Below are 25,137 nucleotides of genomic sequence, written 5' to 3' on the forward strand. Positions count from 1 at the left end.
CCCGGGCGGTGGCTGGTACCACAGCAACATGCTGCCTGGACGTTATTCCACAGGCAGGAGGAAAGGACGCAGGCAACTGACTCGGATATCCTCGGTGCTCCCCTTTGGCTCCTGCCCAGGCCCAGTCACATTACAGACCTCAAAGGAAGACTACCAGGGACACGCAGAATGCTTGACCAAAATCATTTTAAAAAGGCTCATTTTAATAACTCCAAGCCTTGTACTCTTGTATGTCTTAGAAAGAGCTCTATTGCTCTCCAATCTGAACCTTTAAAAATAGTCTGTGTTTTGAAATCATCACAGTGCAGATCATCCTTTACTGGAGGGTTGATAGCAAGGTGTGAAAAAAAAGAGCAGACAAGGATCTGGAATCAAAGGCAGGGAAGCAGTTTGAGACATGTCGATAAGAAGTGCTATATGGATGCCACATTAAAAGGACTGGCAGATTTCTATCTAAGCTGTTCCTCCTCCTGGATGCGTTCATCTTTCAGCGCAGCGCTTCTTCATCCATACCATCCCTGTGACTGCAATGGCGCCTTTCCAGAAGACTGTGTTCTGACCAGATGTACTCAGACCTAGCCACCTTCCCTGTTCACATGCCCTTATCTGAAGCCAGCAAGGTCAGGTCTTTGGTCCCTGCCCTGTGCAGCGTGGCAATGGTGCAGACGGTATGTGGAGTGCCCCTAGCTCAAGCCCATGCACATTTTACTCCTCCTTTTGACCCGTGATGAAAGTAGATCACATGGAGATTCACTCCTCTTGCAGAATCTTAAAGATGTCAGTTCCAGGTGAGGCAACAAATTCACAGGCCTTAAGCAAATATCTGCAGGTGACCAACGAGACAGCTGAGAGCTTTCCTCTGGCTGTGGGCGCTGCACGTGCTAACACGCAGCTGCAAGACAATGCTTCGGTCGTATCTTTAGGTGAAAAAATAGAAGCTCTTCCTCCCCCCCCTAGCACATGCCAGAAAAAGCACAAATGAACAGCGTTACTTTCAGTTCATTTGCTGGACAAATTACGCCTAATGAAGAAATGGCACGGGGAGGCTGTTGAAATGAAGGGTGTGCAAAAGGGAAAACTGCGAGAGACCCCAGGGCAGGTGCTGAGGTGATTTGTGAGCAGCAGGGGAAGAGCAAAGCCTCCCTGCACTAACCCCCACATCTCCCTGGCCCGACGCAGGCGGGGACAGCGTGGTGCCGAAGGCTGCTCAGGCCGGGCAGGTCCCGCTGGTTCGAGCGGAGGGGCTGATGCGGGTGACTGCTGGCCGGGGACCGCTGCGGCTCGCTGGCACTGCCGAGTGGACCCAGCGGGCTCCAGTGCGTCGCTGATGAATTTGGCCGTCATCCCTCTGTCCGCAGCAGGCAAAGGGTAATAAGGGAACCGAAAACTCATCTTTGAAAGAGAGCTCAGAAGACACCACGACACAAATTTCAGTTTCAGACTCTCAGTTCTGACAAATTAGACTTGATCAAAACATGATTCATCATTTCCATTATTTAACATCAGGGGGGAGATGCAAAATTCTCCAGAGAGCAAAGACATATGGCTAAGTTCAGGTATGATACAAAGGTGCTTTAAATTACCCTTCCTTTATCTTCATTTTTATCTTCCTTTAACTGAAAAAGATCGTTGCTTTTTTTTGGTTTTTTAATCAAACTGGTAGAATTTAGGCTTTGAACAGGAGAGAAGACACGTCCGCCATAAACAAAAGATGGTTTGTGGATGTTTGTATTTGACAGCTGTCTTCCAACAGGTAAGCAGACGAAATAAATGTTGTGCCAGCTACTCACTATAAGAGCGCTAACAATTACATACAGGAAGATGTGACACAGCTGGTTTTGATGGTTTCCCCTGTGGTCTTTACTTCTCCTTTTGGTGAAAGTGATGCAACTGTGATTTCTCTCATTTCCACCCTCTTCAGAATTTGTGAAAGGATCCTGTCTGTGTTTCTTTTTATATCAGCATCTTCATTTTGCTGTCAATTCAGAAGCAAATCCAGTTGATCAAACGGATTAAGGCTAAAATGAAACATAGCTGGAAAACAGCATTTCTCTCAACCAGTGTTTTATGCATAAAATCACCGAGTCACAGAATCACAGAACAGTCGAGGCTGGAAGGAACCTCTGGGAACCTTCTAGTCCCCCCCTGCTGCTCAAAGCAGCTGACATATGGGGACCAAAAAATAGGAGTGTGCTCTGCCTGTCACTTCAGTGAAATGTATGCAACAATTTCTGTAGAATACTAACACTTTCTTGGTGCATCTAATGAACAGCCCATGTTTAGATATTTTGGAATACAGATGGTATTCAGAATTCATAAAGCAGGCCAGAAGCACTCCCCTAGTCTTCATCCCAGAAATTAGCAACAAAGATATAAAATCAAATGAATACTTGTATACTCTCACCCCAAATTACAAGTTTTTGACATAATAGCATGCCAATGCAAAAGTACTGAGCAATTTTCCTTTAAGCGGAATGCAGTGCATTGCCTTTGTGCTTGCAAGTCCTTGGCTGTGTGAAGACTTCTGTCTTTTCATAGTTTCCTTAACCGCTAATTTACTGTACACATAGGAGATGCACGCTCTCCATCGACGTCTAGATACAAGGAGCAAGCACGGTGATGTTTTTGAAAGAATGAGCAAAGGCAGCTGCACCCAGTGTTTCCCTATGGGGACACTTGGCAGCAGCACACTGACGCTGGGCACCACCTCATTCGGCATGCAATCTGTTTGTATCCTGTTCTGAGTCACTGACCCTTTTCCATGCTCTCTCTAGGCAACCAAGCCCCTAAACTTTGTTTTGTATGCCAGGAAACATGCAACACCCTGGTTTTAGCCACCTGAACTCTGTTGGATCTAGTTCTTCATGTCTAGTCCTGTACTACATCACACTGTAGGAGCTGAGGCCACCAAACACACATGTGCTTGTGCTCACACACGGCTCTGCCTCAGCGAGCAAGGGGAAGCTGTCCAAGCTCATTCGCTTTAGGTGGTCTGCAGCAAGGCTCCCTCTCTATTCAGGGTCTTTCTCATTTAATCCAGCAGCTGCAGACTTACCTGAAGACTCTTTCTTCAGGTTAAGATTCATTGAGGTGAATGTTTTGCTCATGTTCACCTCACAATTCACAGGGAGAGTTTCTTACCCTCTGTTTCTTGCCACTGCTCTGCCAGCCATCACCATTCCCACAGCAGAGTCAGGACAACGGGCCTCAGCCTCTGGTTTATGGGTGGACTGCCCTGGGGAATGACACCTGGAACAATGATGCTCTAGATGTCTTCCCCATACCTGCCGTACCTGGCCCTGTGGTACTCATGAATCAGGTCTGAGCTTCTGTGACTTCCAGTTGAGCAGTGGAAAGCAAACCCTCACAGATTTTGGTTTGCTCAAGACATCCCATTGTGAGTGGCAGCAGCGGAGGGACCGCTGCATGAGCAGCTCGGGTATTTGCAGGCCAAACAGGCCAGTGCAAGCAGTGAGGAAGAAATTTTGTGAGTCACGCCAAGGTAAGCAGCTAAGCCAAGCCCATCCATCCATGCTGGTCCCCAGTGATTTCACTGCCATGTCAATGGACACATAAACAGGCAGCTGGGACGCTACCTTCAACCACGCTGTCCGCAGCTTAGGTTCAGTTTCAGTCTGCTCCTGAGTGTTCTGGGCAAACTTCAGCTTAATGCAGAACATTTTAAATGTAAATATTTTCAATCAGAGCTTTTTGCTGTTCTTAATCAGCTTTAAAATGACAACTAAGTTCAACCAGCACAACTCAGTAGGTGAGAAAGTCCTAGGAAATTGGATGGGGATCAGGAAAGCTGGTCAGGTGTTTAGGTTGACCAGCTGACAGCCTCATAGGTCCATCTACTCTATTCTTTAATTCAAACACTTAAACAAATGATAAAATTAATATTGTTATAATCTGACTAATATAATTAATTCAGAATTAATTACAACTGTCATACCAAAGTCAGATGAGCCTCAATATTATACAGGAATTTAGTCAAATTACTTAAAAAATAATCAGTCCTTATGCATTTGAAAAATCATGTAAGAAGAGGGATGTCCTCTGTTTAGAAAGTACATCTGAAGAATTTTACCAAAACCTGTCAAGTTGTGATTGAAAATGTTAACCTTCTTTGTGCTGAAATAAAACTACCGTCTGACAATCTGATTGTCTCAGGGATGATTATTAAAGCTTTCTTCTTAGAATTATGTTGCTGAATAGTTGAATACTTAAACAGACAGCCTGCTCTGGTGCTTTTGAAAATCATATTGGCAACCTTGAAAATCTAGTTGTTACCCTTCCCTGCCTCCACCCTCAGAGATGTTTATCAATTTGATAAGAAGTCTGAAAACTTTATTTACTAAGGATTTTAGAGAATTGATTCTTTTCAGACTTTTAAACATACAATACACTCTAAAAAACAATTTTATAAAATAATATTTGAACAGTAAAGCCTTCTCTAGATTGAGTCTACATGTGCTTATATGCATGCATTCGATACGCCTGCTTTCACACATAAGATTAAGGAACAAAAAGACCGCGGCACTTCACAGCATAGAAGAATAGAGGAAAAAAAAAGAATAATAAATTTCTGAAGATAGCTGGAGTCTGAAAACATATCAGCTCTTTCAGGCTTCTGGATTTGTACAAAGTAAAATTTAGGATTGCAGCCAATAAGGCAGATGGCGATCTGCTGGACATCGCATAACTCGAACAGACTTTTGCTCTGTTCGAGATGACTAGTCACATGTTTGTAGGGGGTACTTTTTAGTGCTGTGACTCTTCTCTGCCCAAGGTGGATGGTCACAGAGATTTTAGAACATTAATTTTCCTTATCTGTTTTAGGGCTGTTCTTTTTGCTTTCCAGACCATCTGTCCAAAGTCTTTGGACAAATCCGGTACAAGGCCTATCTCGATGTTATACAAGTTACCAAAAACTTTCAGGCAACTCCCTAATTAACATCAACTTTTAAGAATTCTACTTTAAAAAGTAATTTAAATACAGTCAGTGTTTTGCTTCTCACAGTACCTCCCTACCCCAAATATATACAAAATCCATAGACAGAAGACCATTTTTGAGGAAACTGGCATGGTCTTATCTGGCTGAAAGGTCTTGCGATAACATTGTGTCACCAATTTAGAGAAAGTTCAGCATAAAAATAGAAGTCACTACTTATAAAGGAACCATGATAAACACTAATCACCAGGCATTTGCCCATCAGCGATATTTTGTATGGTTATTCTAAAAGGTAAGTTTCACTATGGTGATTTTTTTCTCAGGAACAGCTGATATACAATATTTTCCTAGCACACAAATGGGCTCCAAGTCAAGCTGTTTGTCAACTGGAAATTTCATCTTACAAGGGAAAAGCTATTTTAAAGCCATTCAGGAGTGAAATTCATGTAAAGCACTAAACTGTATATATCAAATTTGCATTCCTTAAACTGCTCTTCCCATGCAGGAAATCTGGGCTTCACAGGTCCCTGTTGTTGATAGCAGAGAATGGCTGAAATACATAGCAAATCCTGTAGAAGCTTCTTTCATTGTGTTATTTCCACTGGGAACTGCATTCATGAGAATGTTACCCTCTCCCAATACCATCGTCAGTAGCAGGTATCATTATTTACATGAATTCACATAGACATTTACATCACTCTGTCCTAGAGATACTGCCTTTGCATGCTATAGCAAGCCACCTTTTGTCTGAAGTCAGAGCAAACGGAAGAAAATAAACATTGTATTGGTGAAGGTGATTAACAAGACATAAAACATTACACCTGTGACGACTCCTGGAAGGGAATAGAAGCATAAATGCCAACTAACTCTTTGCATGTCCTGAAAGACAGAGCTAATCCATGCTGCTGGCAGCACTAGTGTGCCACAGGTACTCTTAGAGGGAAACTGTTTCCGTGACTGACTCTCTACAGGGCACATTTTGTCCTTTGTCCACAATAAGAAAAGAGCAAACAGAAAAACCCTTTCACAAACTGCCAAAATTGAGAAGGACCAACTCTGCAGGCTGCAGAGGTACATTATCAGAGACGCACCGTTGAGAGCTACAACTCAGAGATGGTTTCAAAGCTGTGATACATGGATTTGGGTGGAAACCTTCCCCTACAATTGCTTAGAAACCATTCTTATTTCTTTGGTCTCTGCCCTGGCACAGTTTTATCATCTCTATCTCTGCCCATGCCTCCTCTCCGGTTCTTTTTCTTTTTACATGCTTTATGTTGCATCTCTTGCCTGCACTAATGCTTGTCCTTCTGTACCACACTTTTAATTCTTTATTCTTTACATTTCTGTTTCTTCTTCCTCTCATCTTTTGCAGCTCCAGTCACCCTGCCCATTCTCCTGCCTACCAGGAGGCTTGGGGATGGGGTATTTGATACTCCAGGGGTCTGGTACCCCAGGAGGCTCTGCTAAGGTCTGTTACCACGGTCACAATGGAGGGAAGCCTGGGATGATGGACAACTGCTGGCGCTGGTGGTCATATCTATGTGAGCTTCCACAGCTGGCTGAGCTACAATTCCTGTAACAATACAGAGGGAACATGAGCATTGTATAAGGGCCCACCTTTACCTACAGATGCAGTGGCACCAGGAGTGGCATTCGTAAGGAATGAGCGGACTTTGGGTCACTCAGTTGTATTCCCTTACATTAATCCTGTGACAAGCACTGAGGAGTAAAATGTTATTCATACATTTTTAGTTACATATGCGTTACAGCCAAATATTAAAATTCTTCTGTATCCACGATTTCACACTGACTTTGCACTGTATTTATATCACTACAAAAGAGGCTTTAAAAAATTCACCAGATTTTCAGCAAGTGTAAATCAGTGTAGCTCCACTGATGTGTGTTGCCTTGACTTTGGTGTGAATGTAATTCAGACCTGAATCACGGAAGGTGCACCGACTTGTGCCAGCTAAAAACCTGAATGCAAAAAACCTCATAAAACAACTATTTCCTTGCATCAAAACAAGCTTGGGTGAAAGCAAGCCAATCAGTCTATCTGTATATATACTACTTTCCATGGGACTGCCAAAATTTTTTTATTTAGGAGATGTGACTGACATATGAAATTCTCCATGGGAATCAAATGCAAAACTGTTAAAATTGCCTCTCTGCTGCTAGTGACTTCTTCCAGTTCTCATCCATATGACAAAGATTTTGCTTATCCAATAGCCAGAGTCAGGTTACTATTTTGTATTGGTAAAGTAATTATTTTTATTGAACTTAGTAACAAGATAACGGGCTGATTTCTTCCTGTCTAGAGGACAGGTCAATTTGTATCGAGTTTGTGTTGTTTTTCTTTAAAGCTCTTTAAGAAAATGCATTCTTTTTGTAGGGAGCTATAAAGTGGATTTAAGCTGATACCCACTGCCACTATGTAGAAGGCAAATTGCCAGCACTGCTGACATGCATGGGTATATAATCTGAGTAACCCTTAAAACTCCCTCAGAGTCCTCCAATCTATTCTTGCTGGCACGTCGGCATTGTGGACTTTGCTACTAGCTCCTCTTCCAGACATCTTTCAGCACTCATTCCTCAGGTGTAGCCTGAACTTCTAGCATCTCATCTCTGCTTGGTGCCTGTATCAGAGCTTTTTTTCTTTGATTGTAGCACAACTTTTACTGAGTAAGTCACAACAGAGTGGTTGGAGTCCTGCCTTCGAACGGTTGATCCGAGAAGGGTGCAAGCAGAGCCTCTGCTGCTGAGATTCGAACACACTCTCATTGACCTCCCTCTACAAGAAAACTCTTCACCTGTAAGTAGTATGCCTCAGGAACAGACTGGGAGTGGGGAGGTCCTCATGCACAGTCCTTTTTGGGAGAATCTGACGACAGACAGGCAGGTGGCATGCTGAGGCTGCTGCTGCTGCTGCTGAGTATGGAAAACGCACTTGCACCTCCCCTCCACCCTCTCCACAGCCCCTAAGGCATGGAACCCATTTGGACCAGCACTTGCCTAGGTCCTTGGATGTATCTAGGGTACTTGACAGGTATTCAGCCCCGGGTGGCGTCTGTGGGCTGTGCCCAGGGACAGCTAAGAATAGCTGCCTTTACTAACACCTCTCACAAATGGCAGCCAAGAGCAGCATGACAGGCACCTACGGGAGGCGTAGTGGGTGAGCGGGTAGGGAGGAGAAGGGGGAGCCAGGAGCCTGCCTCCTCTTTCTGCTTCGTCGATTCACTCGGCATCTGCTTCCTCCTCTGTAAAACGGGAGTTTCTAAGTTCACGCACAGTTTTGATAGCTGGATTAAAAGAGGTGATGCACATTTTGATTAATTTTCATACCCTAATTTTCATAAGCAGCTATTAGGCTTGCTCATGATTCTGAAAAGGTCTGTCAAAGAGAAAGTCAGACTGAGATCACGATCTGACTCCTTCCCCATCTCCAGAAAGACTCAGTAGTCAGTGGATACCAAACCTTCTCATGCAGCAAGATTATACCCCGCTCTTTGAGGTATGGCAGTTTCAAAAATGTAGGCAAACTCACCGGTTGGACATGTCAGAGGAGAGGAGCATTCCCACAAGGGAACTTGTCTGCCTGACTTGGATATTCAGATTTTGTCAGACAGGATCTCCCTCTGCGGTAGGTGAATTTCCTTCTGCCCTGTCTAAGGAGCAGCGCAGGCTTTTGTTCAGGAAAACGCCGTCATTAGGTACTTACGCGTAGGAACAAGGTGGGTGCCAAAGCAAGGGTAGACTGGAGCACGGCCATGAAAACACCAAGCGATGGAGGATCCGCCACAGCACGACGTGAGTCTCCGGTACACACGGCTCTGTCTTCTCCCCTTTCTCATTGCTCACGTGCGTGCGTGCGTGCCCTGCTTATCCTAAAAGAAAACATAGTATGATAAAAGTGATGGACTTGTCAACCTCAGCTTTTACCCAGCACTCTCTCCTCAGGAAGGGCCACCGAAGGGATATTTGCTGCGGCTGACGTTAGTCTGGGGGAGCGGGTGTCCCTCAGCTCCCGAGGCCGCGGCAGCAGCGGCCCGGAGGCACATCACCCGCCCTCCCGCCCCGCGCCGGGCTCCTCTGCCCGCTCCCGCCTTCCAGCCCTGTGGAGGCCAGGGACAGGCACCGCGTGAACAGCAGAAACGGTGACCGACCCCCTCGCGCCGGGGCTGGCGTGGAAGTTTCCACGCACGGGGCGCAGGGTCTGGCACATGATGAGACATGAGGCTTGTAGCATGGAAAGGATTCCCCATCATTGCTCCAAAATTAAGGAAGAGAAGCATTTCCAGGGGCTCATTCAGAACAGCGAGGTGAGGATCCTGCCCTGAAACGCCCTCTGCGAGAGCCTCTCTTTTTAATGGCAGAGAAGCTGCAGTGAGCGTGGCTTTCCTGTGGTAAAGGCAGCCTCTGTGAGCATCTTGTTATCAGCTGGAGAAATCCTTGAAGATCCTAATTAAGGCCTGACTTCACCCAAATATCTGTAGTCAGGAAAGATATGTAAGCATACGCATAACTTAGCATGAGCTGAGTTATATTCTTAGTAAGGAGGAACTCAGCAAATATATAACTGCCTTCTAGAATGGGCAAGGCAAGGCAAAGAAAGGAAAGGAAAGAAAAGGAAAGGAAAAATGGAAAAGGTAGAGTGGGAAGGGTGACTTTCTTCTAAAATGGACAACCTTTTATTTTATTGTACTCTTGTCCCTTCTCTGTGTATCTACTACACATTCAGTGCTGCTTTTGTTTTATCACTGTGCATTAAATGTGCCAAATGCATTTGCAAAAAGTCTTGAACCACAAATGAGCCTCAATTTTGGTCTTGCTACAGTCAGTAGCAAATCCATTTACATCGGTGGCTAAGGATCATGGCTTTGCTTGAAAAACATTAAATCGGTAGTGAGAAGGTCACTTTAATGCGTTAGGCTGGGTTCTTGACTACTCAATTCAGTTTGGGTCTGGTGTAATTTTATTTTTCCAGCACTGGTGCGAAACCTGGAATAACCCTTTTAAATCTCCTGTACAGTTAATCCAACAGGCTGCTGTCACAGCAAGGCTGGGCAGTTGCAGTCTCTTTAAGACGTTTCTTAAGGAAAATAATTATATTTAAAAGGAATAATAATTTCTGAAGACTTTTTTTTTCTCTGCTCAGCCTAATGGAGCCCTCAAGACTTTATTTGTATATGACAGTATTAAATCATTATTTTCTTTACATCTGTTTCAATTTCTTACTCTTGCTGAAAGGCTGAGGGCTGTAACACTGTTATATCTGCTTTCCAGGGACAAATGCAAATAACTAGGACTTTGGAAGATCTTGCAAATATTTCTGAAAGCATATTTCATAGCCCTGCATATTTTTTCTCCTTCTTGAAGTGCATGTGCTGTAGCTTGTTCTGAGACAGAAACCCCAAAACTGGCTGTTGAGCAAAGCTATGGATGGCAGGAATTTTTACTAATGACAGTCTTCTCTGACCTGCAGTAACGCTTCTACTGTGTTTAACAAGTAACAGAACAGTCTATAATCCTTAACAAAAGATGAGTTATCATATATATACACAGCCTTCAGAGCCATTGCAAGCAATCTGTGATTCACTGAAAACAACCACTACTCCCTTCCTTAAGGATCTCTTAGCATTTTCTCTATAAGCAACCCATCAGATCATTAGGACTTAGATCATCAGATCATTTAGACCATCCCTGATGTAACTTAACACATCACTTCTTGACCTAAAAGCATGACATGGGAAAAAAAAAGAAGTATTGGCTGTATATATTTATTTCCATTTAAAGAGATTTGTAAGTGTTTAGAAGCTCCTTTGCACTTCCAGATGTCAAAAAGCCTGGTTTTAAGGAATGAAATTAGTTGTATTACTGCAGATAGAATTTAAATAGTTCCTCCTTAAAATATTTTATGTTTGTTAAGAAGATGTATGGCTAGAAAGAACGCTATCGTGCACATGAAGGAATGCTGTCTTAATACATACTTAGTTTTTATTAATCTGGTAATGCTCTGTACTCTGAATTGAAACAATAGAATACAGCCCAAAGATTCAAGAAGAACTTGATACAAGAAGTATGGCCTGATTTATGCAGAGCTAACCTTCATGCCAGGAGGCCCCGAGGGACTCGGTGAGTCCTCCAACTCCTACAGCCAGAAAGACGAATTGTTGTTTTGCTGGTTGCTAGTATCCCCTTTCAGAAAAGTCAAGATATGCTTGCAAGTGCAGTGAACAGCCTTAGTGCTTACTTCCAAGCTAGAAAAAGTGTGTAACAGTGAGAGAGAGGGTTATCCGTTTAGCTAGTTTAAAAGAAGATAAAGCGGTATCTTTATAAGCCAGCAGGTAAGATATGGGTGTCTAAAAAGGGAGAAGATACGAAGTACCAAATGGCTATTGAACAAAACAGAGAAGCGTGACAAGAGCTAGTGCCTGGAAGTTGAATTTGGACACATTGAATACGACACACCTTTTAGTGCAGAGGATGATTAACGGCTGGAACAAACCCCGTGAGGTTCTTTATCCTCTGTCTCTTGCCATCTTCAGTTCAAGTCTTTATGAAAGATAGGACTTCACCAAATGTAAGTCACTGAATTAATCCAAAGACTAGCTGAATTAAATTCTACAGTTTGTATTAAACAAGCCAGAACAGATCTGCTGCTCATTCTGCCTCAAAATCTACTGGAATATAGATGAGTCTTTCCATTGCTCCCTCTGCACTTGGAGCACTTGTGTCACAGCTCATGCCTGCAGCAGGGCATTTTATATTATGTCTCCGTAGCGGATGATGTTTTCATAGCCAACTGTCAATCAAAACTTACAGTGAGAAGGAGCTGTAATCTCACCATGCTGCCTTCTCACATGATGGTAATTCTGATGGTCAGATTAGGGTCAATAACTACAAGGAATTCCAGCATAGGCTGGGGATTTCAAAACACCCTACTCAAGCTGAAGTGCCTGTGTCTTGGGATGACCACCCTGCCCTAGCTTTAAAATGCTGCTAGCAGTATAACCTTGTGTGCTGGTTTTGACTGGGATAGAGTTAATTTTCTTCATAGTAGCTAGTGTGGGGCTATGTTTTGGATTTGTGCTGGAAACAGTGTTGATAACACAGGGGTGTTTTAGCTATTGCTGAGCAGTGCTTACACAGAGTCAAGGCCTTCTCTGCCTCTCACCCCACCCCACCAGCCCCCACCACCCCTTCTACTCTTCCGATTCTCTCCCCCATCCCACCGGGGGGGAGTGAGCGAGCGGCTGCGTGGTGCTAAGCTGCTGGCTGGGGTTAAACCACGACAGTCCTTTTTGGTGCCCAACGTGGGGCACGAAGGGTTCGAGATAACGACAGGTTTGATTGGAATGTGCTAGATCGAATTTCTAGCTGTTATTGCTGTTTATCTATTAATCAGCAGGCTCCTGTGCTTGCCATGGGGCTTGCTTCCCTTACTGTATATTAGAGTCTAGTGCTCGTTAGTGGCTGCTTTTTGCTTTCACTGCTTGCTGTACTGCTGCACTGCTTATCATCTTACTCTGCTGTGCCTGGGAACATTTTGATAACAGCAATGGCGATGTGCCTGGGCTGGCAGATGGCCAGGGCATCGCTGCTGTTTCTGTGCTGCTGTACTGGACAGGCTGGAACTCCAGTGTGAACTTGAGTTAAAGGGACTGTGACCTGTGGATGAGTCCCACATGGGAGCAGGACACCCTGAAACATCTGTGGCCATGGATGAGTCCACGCCAGAGCAAGTACACCTTGAAACATCTGTGGCCATGGTTATGTCTGTGCTGCAGCAGGTATGCCTCTGAAGGGATTGTGGCCCAAAGATAAGTCCACACTGGAGAAGGTACACCTCAAAGCATCTGTGGCCGTGGATAAGTCCATGCTGCAGCAGGTACACCTTGAAGCATCAGTGGCTGTGCATGAGGTCATGCTGGAGCACCTCAAAGTGTGTGGCCATGGGTAAGCCCAGGACAGAGCAGGTACGCCCCTGGAAGGACTGCAGCAATGGGTAAGGCCATGTTGGAGCAGGTTTACTTCAGAAGGGACTGTGTATGTGGGCAAGGCCATGCTGGAGCAGGTATATCTCTGAAGGCATTGTGGCCCATGGAGAAGGCCACGCTGGAACAGGTGCACTTCAAAGCAACTGTGGCTGTGGATGAGCTTATGCCACAGCAGGTATATCCCTGGAGGGACTGTGGCTCATAGATAAGGCTCCACTTGGAGCAGGTACACCCCTAAGGGACTGCAGTCTGTGGGTAAGTCCAAGGCAGAGCAGGGGCAAGGGGAGGAGTTCACTGCAATGTTAAACCCAATGGTCTGGTCCAAAGGGATCAGGGTTGGAGAGTGTAATAGAAATACCTTTAAATTGTTGTAACCCGGGATTTGAGTTGCAAGTTATGGGAATTACTATAGCAGGAACCCCTTGTTGCTAGCCAGGCCAGGAGCAAGGGGAGGAGTCCATTGCAATGTCAAACCTTATAACCTGGCCCAAAAGGACCAGGGGTGGAGATTGTAATGGAAATACCTTTAAATTGTTATAACCCATGATTTGAGTTGCATGTTATGGGAATTACTATAGCAGGAACCACCTGAACCAATGGAGGACAAGCCCTACAAGAAGCAGTTCAAGTGCAGCAGTGACCCGACCTGAGCTGCCTTTGGTGCCCAGTAACTGCATGCAACACACCACCTCTCCTGTCCTGAGTGACCACCATAACAGATGGAGCCCAAACTCATGGACTAAATGAACTCAATGGACATTTAGTGGACATTTGTGGACATTTTAAAGACATTTTATAGGGGTGGTCCATAGACTAAGGGAATGATATCTGTGTATATCAAAGGATGGGAAAGGGGATGGTGGTTAATGAAATTGTATCGGATAGTGGTACCTGAGCATGATGTAAATGGTATGGAATAAGGGGTGGAGAAAGTGCTGGTTTTGGCTGGGATAGAGTTAATTTTCGTCATAGTAGCTAGTATGGGGCTATGTTTTGGATTTGTGCTGGAAACAGTGTTGATAATACAGGGCTACTTTAGTTACTGCTGAGCAGTGCTTACACAGAGTCAAGGCCTTTTCTGCTTCTCACCCCACCCCACCAGCGAGGAGGCTGGGGCTGCACAAGAAGCTGGGAGGGGACACAGCTGGGACAGCTGACCCCAGCTGACCAAAGGGCTATTCCCTAACATATGACATCATGCTCAGCATAGAAAGCTGGGGGAAGAAGAAGGAAGGGGGATGTTTGGAGTGACGGCATTTGTCTTCCCCAGTAACCATTATGCGTGATGGAGCCCTGCTTTCCTGGGGATGGCTGAACACCTGCCTGCCCATGGGAAGTAGTGAATGAATTCCTTGCTTTGCTTTGCTTGCGTGCGCGGCTTTTGCTTTACTTATTAAACTGCCTTTATCTCAACCCACGAGTTTTCTCACTTTTCCAATTCTCTCCCCCATCCCACTGGGGAGGAGGGGAGTGAGCAAGCGGCTGCGTGGTGCTTAGTTGCTGGCTAGGGTTAAACCACGACACGCTGACAGCAAAGAGGCCCACCAGACTGACCCCTTGCCTCAGCAGCATGCTTGGTGAGATTTACTGAGCTCCCTGCTGCCACGACGTCCTTGCTAGCGATACCCAAAGCAGCCAGTGCAGCCCCACACAAATACATTGCAGTGAGTACAATGCAGATGGGCCCAGAGATGGGCTGATCTCCGCCGTGCTCCGGGGCCAGGGCTGAGCAGGCAGAGCCCCTGGCAGGGAAAACCCGCAGCCTGGCAGCACGCCCCAGCTTCGGAGCAGCGCCTACAGACTCTGGTGATTTGTTACATTAAGCAGTTTACATCCATCTGCCATTACCACATCGAGTGAAGTTTTTTGCAGAGCCTTTCTGTTAAATTCCCATATTCGGATAGGTGCTATTGCGAGGCAAAAGACACATTTTTCATGCCTCGTGGTCTAAATTTGTAAGTGAAGATTCAAAGGTGCCTTTGATGGCTGGGAATTTACAGCATTTTGGAAAACAGGTCATTAATCTAGGTGCCTATTTCTGGGCATGTGTTTCTAACTTTAGTCAAAAGGAGTGAAATGCTGTGATCTTCCAGTTTTGAAATGCAGAAGCAATGTGATTCAGGAGATCCTTCACCCACAGAGCTGTACTCCTCCATAATGTCTGTCTACAATGATCTTTTAATTCTTGTTTTCATTTGATTGGCCTGCAGTGCTGGATACGGATAACCTTCCTTGGGATGTATGCCTTGGAAACCGTACTTTATGTCAGATCTACTCCCAAACTGTTTATGGTTTGGGTTTTTTTGTTTTGGTAACATCTAAATGCACTTTTACAATGTGAAAACAATGCACTTAGATTCTAACTGCATACGGGAAAGTTTGTTTGGGAGGTGTTGACCCTGAAGGTGCTTACAAGGTAGAGTATGCCGTCTTTAGGATTTGCTTAAATAGATCCCACAGTGCCTTGCTGGGTAACATTAAGTAAGGACACTCTTACACATTTCTTTAATTACCTATGCGGCTGTATGTTGTGCATGACAGGGTCATTAACAACAAGTTGTAGCTGCCATTGTGTCAGCCTGCCCGTACTGCCAGGAGACGGTGTGTTTTTTCCATTCCCTGTTGTTGTACAAAATTGCACTCATGGGAGAAGGAGCCAAGGATACAAAATGCTGATGATTATTGTACCAGGGTCTCGTAGTTACACTTGCTTTCCAGCAAGCTTTAATATTTATCACGTGGTGATGCATCTTGCCCCTACCGTTTTGAGCTGTGCTAACTGCTGTACACGTGCACAAGAGGATGGTCCCTGCCTCAAAGTAATATGCAAATCCCAGCACATATTGAAACACAGTAAGGAGGAAAGGAATATAATGAACAGCCAGAAAGGGGAAAGATGTGGAAAACATGGTTAAAAATGTGAGGCTTGTGGTTAGCATGACAAGCAGAGGTCACAGCACAGCAAGTGCCTTATCCACAGGCTAGCAGTTCACAAGCTTCATGATTGTAGTGAATTTAGAAGGATCTGAAGGAAGTACCTTTGTGATTTTGGCTGGGTCTCTTCCCACAATGAAGGAGTGGCATGGGATGAAAGGTGAGGGTGTTTGAGGAAAAAATGCACAACCTGGTATTAAAGGTTGATCTCACAGAGAAGAGTCAGGGCTAAGTTATTTCAAAGTGTAATTACTGAGTATTCCTACGCTGGCAGATGCAGTGTTGAGCACAGACATCCCAGCTAGCTGTCTTGGAGGTGAGGCAGGAGAGAATTTCACATGGACAAATTCAGCCAGCTGAATAGGACACGCTTTTAAATGTAGCCCAAGTATCTCTATTCCATGTTCTGCAATGTAAATATACTCCCTAATATGCCCCCCTGCAGCCATTCCCTTCTTTACTCAGTTGGGCAGGACTGAGCTGTGACATCCATAAACTGAAGAACAGCTCGTTCACCGAGTTGGATGCATTCGGTTTAACACAGATGGAGGGACTCCTCATCTTTGTATAAATGAGATGACCAATACAGCTGTATCATGCCTGATAAAAAAATGGCATCATTGGTGGGCTTGGAAGTGAAGTCTATGCCACAATCAAAAGACTGAAGTTTTGAAGCAGCTGAGGGATGGCAGCATTACTCTCAAGGAGGGATTCATCTCACATCTAAAAGTTAGGGTTTAATCCTCTCACAAGGTAGGTGTCAATCGCTTTCTGGAAATGGCTGCTTCTCTCCACTACCTATAGAGGGATTCTACACTCACCCTCTCAGTCTAACTTTTAGACAATTCAGGTTAGATAAAATAAATCCCACTGCAGGTTTCTACAGAGTTTCCTGATGCTTTCTGTTGCTTTTCATTCCTACATACAAACCACGCTTCTATTCCATACCTGTTCTGGACAAAGACCTCAAGGAAAACTTGCTGAGGGAAGGACTGGCCTTTTTTTGCTGAGCAGGCACTTTCATTTCACAGGTTTACACCAATGTTTTAACTTACAAGCTTCCTGAAGTATTTGTTTTTGAGGCTAAAGCTCTCCACATGCAGGACTTATGCATGTTGTATGATTTAAAAGAACAGCGATTGTTGGAGCAAATAATTGAATATCCATTACAGTCTTAGCTCAGTGGCAAGATATTTTTAAGCGAAAATCCTTCCGGTACTTTCAGATTGGTTCTAAAAAAGTGAAATAAAAACAAAAAGCCAATGGCATGCTGACCCAGTTTGCTTCCAAATCAAACTTTGCTAACAAAAACTGCTCAGATGTGGCCAAACGACTTCTGCTCATACGTGAAATGTATGTACGAGTTATAATCATCGTGTGTGAAAACAGATTAAAATGAATGCTCTTTTAATTTTCTATACAATGTATGCTTTGAATGGCGTTATTTTTTTAGTCAAGTAATTACAGGGTGGAGAGAATGCGTGGCCAATGGCAGCAGGTTAATTACAAGACCAAACACCCACTACATCTTGCTTAAAGAGCCTTGAAATGATTACGCATTGTTGTAACTAATAGCCTAGTTTGGACCACTGATTGGAGAGCTACCCTCAACTTAAAAGAAATGCACAACTTCTGTCTAAGCATCTTTACTATTTTTACAAATAATGCTCTATACCACAGAGAGATCAGCTAAATTTCTGGAGACAGGGGACGTCAGTTTATTTACACTGTCCGCTCAACAATTTTACATAGACTCCATTTCTTTCTTTCCCTTCGGTCTCCTCTCCCAGGTAACAAGTGATAGGACAAGAGGAAATGGCCTCAAGTTGCGCCAGGGGAGGTTTAGACTGGATCTTAGGAAATTTTTCTTCACAGAAAGGGTTATCAAGCATTGGAACAGGCTGCCCAGGGAAGTGGTTGAGTCACCATCCCTGGAGGTATTTAAAGGACGTTTGGATGAGGTGCTTAGGGACATGGTATAGCGGTGGTCTTGGTAGTGTTAGGTTTACGGTTGGACTCGATGATCTTAAAGGTCTTTTCCAACCTATACGATTCTGTGATTCTTATAGTCAGCCAATTTCTCATCTTCTTTCACAACACACCAGTTTGGGAGAAAACACTTCCAAGTAGAGATCTGTGAGTAAAACAAAACCTATCAGAAAGCTTTTGTGGTACCTGCAGCAGCTCTGAACCTTTGTTTTAACTGATTGCAATTTAAATTATATGGGATAAGGCCAGGAGAGATCATCTGATAATCTAATGTGTATACTAGCCATTAAATTTCTCCTCAATACCTTTACATTGAGAACAGCTCTCCCTGGATAAAACGCGTTTTCCAGAAAAGCATTCAGTATGCATCTGAGGATAAATCCAGGAGGATTCCAGTATTAGGCTGACATTGACTGTGAACCTCTAACTCAGACCTGACCCTCTTCCCATGTGCGCCTGATTTCCAGGAGCTGTTCATCTGAAGACAAACATACATCTTGCTGAAGTCAACACAAATGCTCACATGCTGCAAGACAGTCAAACTCTCATCCCCCTTGTTTAACGTGGATCAAAGAGCACACTTCAGTAAAGATAGGACGGAGGCGGTGTGTGCTCTGAACCTACAAACACGGGTATGCTTGAGCACCCCGTCTGGGCAGAAGACCCTGCCTTGGGGCCAGCTACACCAGAAGAGCTTCCAGGCTCTCTCTCCACTGCTAAACAGTCCACTGGACCATTTCAGCACCCAGATCCACTCCTTTGTGCCCAACCAGCTGTAAGTTAAATTGTTAGCATGGTCTGGCTATGAACCGGGTAGCTGACTAAACAACTCCTGGGCACAGACTAGGAGTCAGCATGTGCCAGGGACCACTCCAGCAGGCAGTTTGCATGCAGCCACCCTGTTTTAGAGGTAAAACAATTTAAAACCATGGAGGTGGCCAGGCTAGGTCAGTTGGCTGTAGGGCTAGAGAAAGGCCCTTACACTGTTTAGTTTATTAGTACAAATATAACTTGAGGGATCTTAACCCAAGAAGCGTTTACCAATAAATTACTTTGAAAGATCTTCTATACATAATAAAAATTAAGCATCTTCCTTAAGGGGATTTTCTTGACAGTTTTTCTAATTCATCCATATATAAACCAAAAGTAAGATACATGTGTTAAGATATCTGCCATTTATACAGTTTTGTGCTTCCCTCTCCCTAAAAATAGAGCGAGGATAATTGAACTGAAAACCTAAAGATTTCCCAAAACCAATTACATAACTTGCCACACTTGCCCTGTTTTCCCCTCTACTCCCCCTCTTTACTTATTTTTTAAAGAGGTCAAGGTTATTAAATATAAGTTCCTACATTCATACAATAAGAAAAGGGGGATCTAAACATACAGTAAAGATTTTTCATGCAGCATGAATTTGCCCACATAGTCTATATGTACTATGTTTGTTTACCAATTAGGCTATGAAATTGATACTTTGATGTACACAGTATGTGCAATTCATGCGGGTGAGATAATGGTGCAATGAAAAACTTCTTTTCCCTCCCTGACTCATGTCTGTTTATAGTGTCCAAAGCTGCAATCCTCATTCCGGCTAATTTATTTACCTCAGTGGGTGTGTTGTCTATGTAAGGACTGCAGTTTGATGACCCAGGTTTGCAATGTTAACGTTGCTCTAACATAAGCTTTTGCATTGCGTTATGCAAAATTACAGCTCCGATACTTCTGCTCTAGAAACGCATGCACACTTGGGAAGCCATGAGGAGGGTTACTTTAATAATTTCAGTCTTATGTATGAATTTATAACTTCCAATAGCGTGCCGATTTATATACGGTGTGGCACTATACATCAGATGCATGCCGCCTCAGAAAATTAATGCTGCATTCTGGCAACCATATGGGCAGCTGGCGAGCGGCCAGGAGACCAGCAGAGCACGACCCTACCTGCATGCAAACCTTCCCTATCCAAAAGAACTGTTTGCATGAACTGCACTGGCCAAGGAGCAGACATAAAGGGATCCTGTACGTTGTTGTTGCTTATAACCATCAGATCCCCCAGGGACAGATGTACGCCAATATGATTAACGAGAGAAGCTGCACAGACATGACCCCCTTGCGGCAGGTAACCACACGGGCACCGCACTTCTTGATGTCTTGGGGAACGGAGAGGATTGCAAAGGCCTCCTTGTATATCTGTGTTTCTTCTCTATGGATCTCTCTTCTAGTTGTTGCTCTCACCTGTGACAAAATTTACCTTGCAAGCTCTATGGGGAAGGGCATTTATCTTATTTGTTCTGTAAAATGCATATTATACTTTTGACTGCTGAACAAACAATCACAATAATGGCTTACAGTAGCTTAGTTATCTTAAGCACCTTAAAAAAAGAAAAGAACATTGTTCAGTAAGGAACGAAGTAAAACCATTTTTCATTATCATTTGTGAGTAAAGCAGTTTTTGTTCCCCATTCTTTTGCTCCTCTCACACTATTATTTCTTATCAAGTATGCCATCATTTCTAGAGTTAAATCTAACTCTGCCACGGGCTTCAGTGGGACTACCTGCAGGAATGCTGGGCTGAACTGGAAACTCCTCAAATAGGATTCAGTCTTCTCACTATGTAAATGATAAAAATCTCAGAAAGAATACAGAGGAAAATTTCATTTAATGGTTTCAAGTAACTTTATGCAATACCTTAAATGGAAGATGCCTTGATGATAGCTCAAACACACAATCCTGTTTATAATATATATTCTGTGTATAAAGCTTTCTATTCATAAATCTCTCTGAATTTTTTTTACAACTGTTCGCAGGAGTCATGTCACTCGCTCACCTTTACAGCAGCTGTTTTACTTCCCATTGCAATAGCCCTATGAAAAAAAATAGGGATCGAGAGCAGCACACATTTTCCACTGTAAACGAGCTGGTACACTATAATTTCATGCTTTAGCTCTCTGCACAATAGCTTTTGCAAGGAGATCAGGACTTATGCTTTATCTTCCACAGTACAATCTCCATACGCATACTGTCCTGCTGGTTCAGACAGCTAAATTCTTGTCTACATTATTCTTTTTCTTAAACCCTGGTGCTGTACTAAAGCTGCTGCTGTTTGACTGTTGATGACAACAACTTGCTCTGCAGGTACAAGCGGGCCTGGTTTCCTTCAATACTGCTTCAGCACTGCCCAGTTCAGTGCAGAGCTGATCAGCAGCGTGGTCTCTGCTGGTATCTGACCATGGGTAGCATTTCCATTGCTCCTGCCCCTACAGTAATACATTATAGTGACTTCGGATTTTTGAGAAATGACATCCAAACATTATTAGCCTGCTCCACTTCTGCTCAGTTTCAGGGATTTGTTTGTATCCAGACTGGAGTCTAGCTACCGATTAGAAATGCTGACTAGCTGCAGTTAAAATAGAAATAAATAAATTCACAGCTGATTATGCACCACGTGGGCCCAGCACAGTGATAATTTTATTTCTGGTGCTCCTCGGCATTTGAAAACCCAGGCATGCCAGCAATGCTAAATCAACTACTTTGGGTAGCCAGTTTTCCCAGAGCAACCACCTCTTCTCCCCAGGAAGAACAATTTTATCTATGTAGCTTGTAAAAACAAAATGGTGATCTATGCACACCCCGTACCTAAAAGTCTCCTTCATAATCTTGAAGTAATACAGCCACTGTTTCACATTCTGTGTCCTGAACAATCCCATTTCACCAATATCCAGGTAGAGCCAAGCATCCAAATCAGCACACCACTCCGCAAATGTCATTTGTGACAGAGCACGCAGCTATCTGCCTGGGTTGTGGACTACCGCATCACAGATTTTACATGGTTTCTTGATCTTTGCAGGCACTGCCAGAACATCCAAAGTTATCTGGCAGCACACTCTTTCTGCATACGCAGAAAAACCCCAGCATATTTTTTTTTCCCTTCTATGTCAGAAGAGTTATGTTTGGTTTTTTTTCTTTCTCTTCTCACTATACTTTACTTCTAAAAGGAATATAATTTTAGGATTATGATATTACAGGAACTTGAGGTTGTGTGCCCCCCCTCCAAGTTCTGCAGGGGCTTTCAGAAGGCCTTTCAAGCCCTCCCAGAGTTTGGGACCCAAGAAATAGGATCTCTTCCGTCCTTGGAACTGTAAAGCTCTAAAATGGCACAGTTACAGATGTAGGGCAAAAGTATAACTGACCTTCACCTGTAAAACCAGAACTGCTAGTACTTATACAGGAGCTATACTGCTGGATAAAAACAATAATTTAATTGCTTAATGTAGACAAGGCCTCTGAGGAATCTCCTTCTTCAAATAACTAAGCCAATCAAAACTTCACCAGCAAAACCCACTCATCTGAACTCCCTCAGCAAAGAGGAACTCGAAATACTTTGCCAGGAACACTAAAAAGAAACAGTATTCCCCCTTTTTAACCACCTGAAGAAACCAAAAAAGATACACACGCGGATAACCGAGTTCAAATATGGTTGTTCAAGGACTAAGTTTCAGAGGATGCCGAATGCAAAACAAACATGACCGCTGAAGCATCAGGACGCACTACTTTCTTCTGCGAGCAAAAAACAAAGCCAAACCCCAGAGCTGTACTGGATTCCCGAGTCTATACAATGGGCCATGCCTCTTACAGCCAACAGACACATTTTGTGAGAAACCACACACAAGTTATGTATCTAAAAAGCATTAAAACACATCTGATGCTTTAACTCCATCTCAGGTTCATCTCAAGCTGCGGAAATTTCTGTCAATGCAGTCGTTTTAGACAATTCCTTTCACGCAGAGCTCCGAAAACACTCCATAAACACTGTTAAACACAGCAGCGCCCGGGGAAGCAGCGGAGCGTCGTTCCCCTCGCTTTGCAGGGAGAAGTTGAGGCGCAGAAAGGCTCGGTGCGGGGCTGGAGGCCGCACGGTCAGCGGGCGGCACCGCTCCGCTTCGCTGCGGCCTTGACCTGCTCCCCCCCGCCCCGGCCGTGCGCCCTGACCTCTGCCCGCCGGCAGGGACGGTTTCGGGAGGGAGGGCTGGGAAGCGGGGACACTGCCCGCCCCGGCGCGGAGAGGCCACGGCGCGGCCGCGCCAGCCTCCGCCCGCAGGGTCTTTGTTCCCGCGGCCGCGGCGGCCCAGGCCCTTTGTTGCTGCGAGCGCCCGACCGCGGGCCCCGCGCGGCAGCCAGGGCTCCCGCTCCCGCTGCCGGCGAGGGGCCTCCCGCCGGCAACCCCCCTCGCGCTCCGCCTGCCCGTGCCTGCCCCCCGCCGCGGCAACGGCCGCCGCGTGTGCTCGGCCGCCGCCCCTCCCCCCGCGCCCGTTCACCGCGCGGCGGCCCCCGCCGCACCTGGCCGCGCCCCGCCCCGCCCCGCCCCGGCCGCCCCCGGCCCCGGCCCCGGCCCCGGCCCCGGTCCCCTCCCCGCGGCGGGGGGAGCGGGAGGGAGGGGAGGGGGCGCCCTCCTGAGGCGCGCGGCCGCCGCCAGGAGGTGACGGCCGGCGGGAGCGCGCGCGCGCCGCGGGAGGAGGGCGGGCGGCCGGGCGGGGGCGCGCACGGGACGGTGTGTGAGGGAGCGAGCGAGCGAGGGAGGGGAGGGCGATACCGGGGCGGAGAAAGGCGGCAGCGGCGGCTTCGCTGGGCTCAGGGCAGGCGAGCGGGGACAGACGCTGCCGAGCCGGGAGACACGGCGGCAGCCGCCGCCGACTTGGGGCATCCTTCCTCCCCCTCCCCGCCCTCCTCCCTTTCTCTTTCTCTCCTTCCCCGCTGTCCTCCGGGGCCGATCGCTATCGGCGGCGCGATCCCGGGGCGTTTCCGCGGCGCCCGTGCCGGCAGCGGCCGAAGGGAGAGCCGGCCCCTCCCCTCCTCAGCCGGGACTGAGGGACCCTCCGCTCCGTCCCCGCTTCCGCCCCTCGCCGGGGCTCGGCGGAGAGGGCCCGGCCCCGGCTCGGCTCCTCGGCGGCGGGCTCGGCGAGGATGTCGGGCGGCGGCGGCAGCCGGGAGGAGGAGCGGCGCAAACTCGCCGACATCATCAACCACTGGAACGCGAACCGGCTGGACCTGTTCGAGATCAGCGACCCCACTGAGGTGAGCGACCCCGCCGCGGCCCCCTCGCCCGGCCGGCCCGCCGCGGCCCGGCCCGCCCCGCCACCTCCTCCGGGCCGCCCGGGAGGTGAGACACCGCGCCCGGGCCAGGCCGCGCCCGCCTCTGCTCCGCGGCCCGCGGTCAGCCTCGCCCACCTCGCCGCCCACCCCCCCCCCCCCCCACCCCCGGCCGGGGGGCTCGGGCACGGGCCTCCCCCCGCTCTCCGTTAACGCGCGGCCCGCTCTGGCCAGGGAGGAGGCTCCGCTCCTCGGCGGGGAGGGCCGGGGAGCGAGTGTCGGGCCCCTTGCCGTGCCCGGAGCGGCTCGGGTGAAGGCAGGTTGCAGCAGCCGGGAAGAGAAAGGGAGCTCAGGGCCGGGGTCCTCCCCTCCTCCCCTCCCGCAGGCACATGCTGCCCGACCCTGCGGGACAGACGGCTCCGATGCGGGAAACCCTCTGGGAGCTGGAGGTGGCGAAAGGGGGCGGGCAAGGGCGGTAATACAGAAGCTAACCCCCCCCTCCCGACCCTGAAACGGGTTACCTCCGTGGGCTTTTTTTTGTCTGTCTGTGACTTAAACAGAGCCGAAAGGCGGCTGGTGGAAGAGAAGGATTGAGTAGCCTGCTGGTGGCCTTTTTTTGTTGCTGCTTGTTTGTTTCTTTAAATACTCAGCTTTGTGTAGAAGGCGCCTCTTACAAAGCAACCTGCTCTACTTCAGCGGCTCTCCGGGCCGCTGGTGCAGTCTCCGGGGTAGCTTTCCCAGGGCGTGACGGACGAGGCATTTTGGCTGTGTGTGAAGGCTGCCAGCCTTGCAGTGTAAAGTAAATATCAGGAGCAGGTTCGTAGTCCTGAGTTCACATGTTGTACCGGAAAAACACAGCGGGTAATTTCTTCCTAATGAAATGGGTGTTTCTGATGGCTGAGAGAGGCTGGGTTTTACTCTTTTTTTTTTAAAAAAAAAGTAATAGTCAAACCACACCCTACCACTACCCCTTGTCATGTTCCCTTTGGCTGGTTAGTGCTGTGCGTCTGGTTTGAAAGCGGCGGGGGGAGAGGGCTGGGGAGGCAGGTTACAGCCCTGTTTGTGTGTGACAGCGCGCTGCCTGTTCAGAGGGTGGAGGCTGATCATGTGCGTGTTCCCGGGGAAAAGGAGGAAATTCACACTTGCTCTTGGCCTGGCCCCGGTCCTGGTTGTTTA

General features: G+C 46.6%; 1 protein-coding gene and 1 long non-coding RNA gene across 18 annotated transcripts in view; one reads left to right on the forward strand and one right to left on the reverse strand.

The window, feature by feature from the left end:
- Window positions 1-1,710: 1,710 nt before the first annotated feature.
- On the reverse strand, window positions 1,711-23,941 carry LOC142406940 (uncharacterized). 4 transcript variants are annotated; one of them, XR_012774757.1, is made up of 3 exons: window positions 23,465-23,941; window positions 8,673-8,838; window positions 1,711-1,975 (listed from the first exon to the last, which is right to left on the reverse strand). It is a non-coding gene; the product is annotated as an uncharacterized LOC142406940 (long non-coding RNA). The 4 variants fall into 4 exon arrangements; XR_012774759.1 differs by having other exon boundaries at window positions 1,960-2,034; XR_012774756.1 differs by lacking the exon at window positions 1,711-1,975 and adding an exon at window positions 4,422-8,253.
- The window catches only part of AFDN (afadin, adherens junction formation factor), a 134,869-nt gene continuing 132,984 nt past the window's right edge, over window positions 23,253-25,137 (forward strand). For 5 of the 14 annotated variants that reach the window (XM_075495795.1, XM_075495792.1, XM_075495793.1 and 2 more), the window contains exon 1: window positions 23,255-23,946. In XM_075495795.1, coding sequence (XP_075351910.1) covers window positions 23,836-23,946 — 111 coding nt within the window. In that variant the 5' untranslated portion in view covers window positions 23,255-23,835. Of the gene's footprint in view, window positions 23,947-25,137 lie in introns of all 14 variants that reach the window. The other 9 variants (XM_075495788.1, XM_075495794.1, XM_075495789.1 and 6 more) reach the window with 3 other exon arrangements.

Source organism: Mycteria americana, chromosome 3 (genome assembly GCF_035582795.1).
Source record: "Mycteria americana isolate JAX WOST 10 ecotype Jacksonville Zoo and Gardens chromosome 3, USCA_MyAme_1.0, whole genome shotgun sequence".
NCBI lineage: Eukaryota > Metazoa > Chordata > Aves > Ciconiiformes > Ciconiidae > Mycteria > Mycteria americana.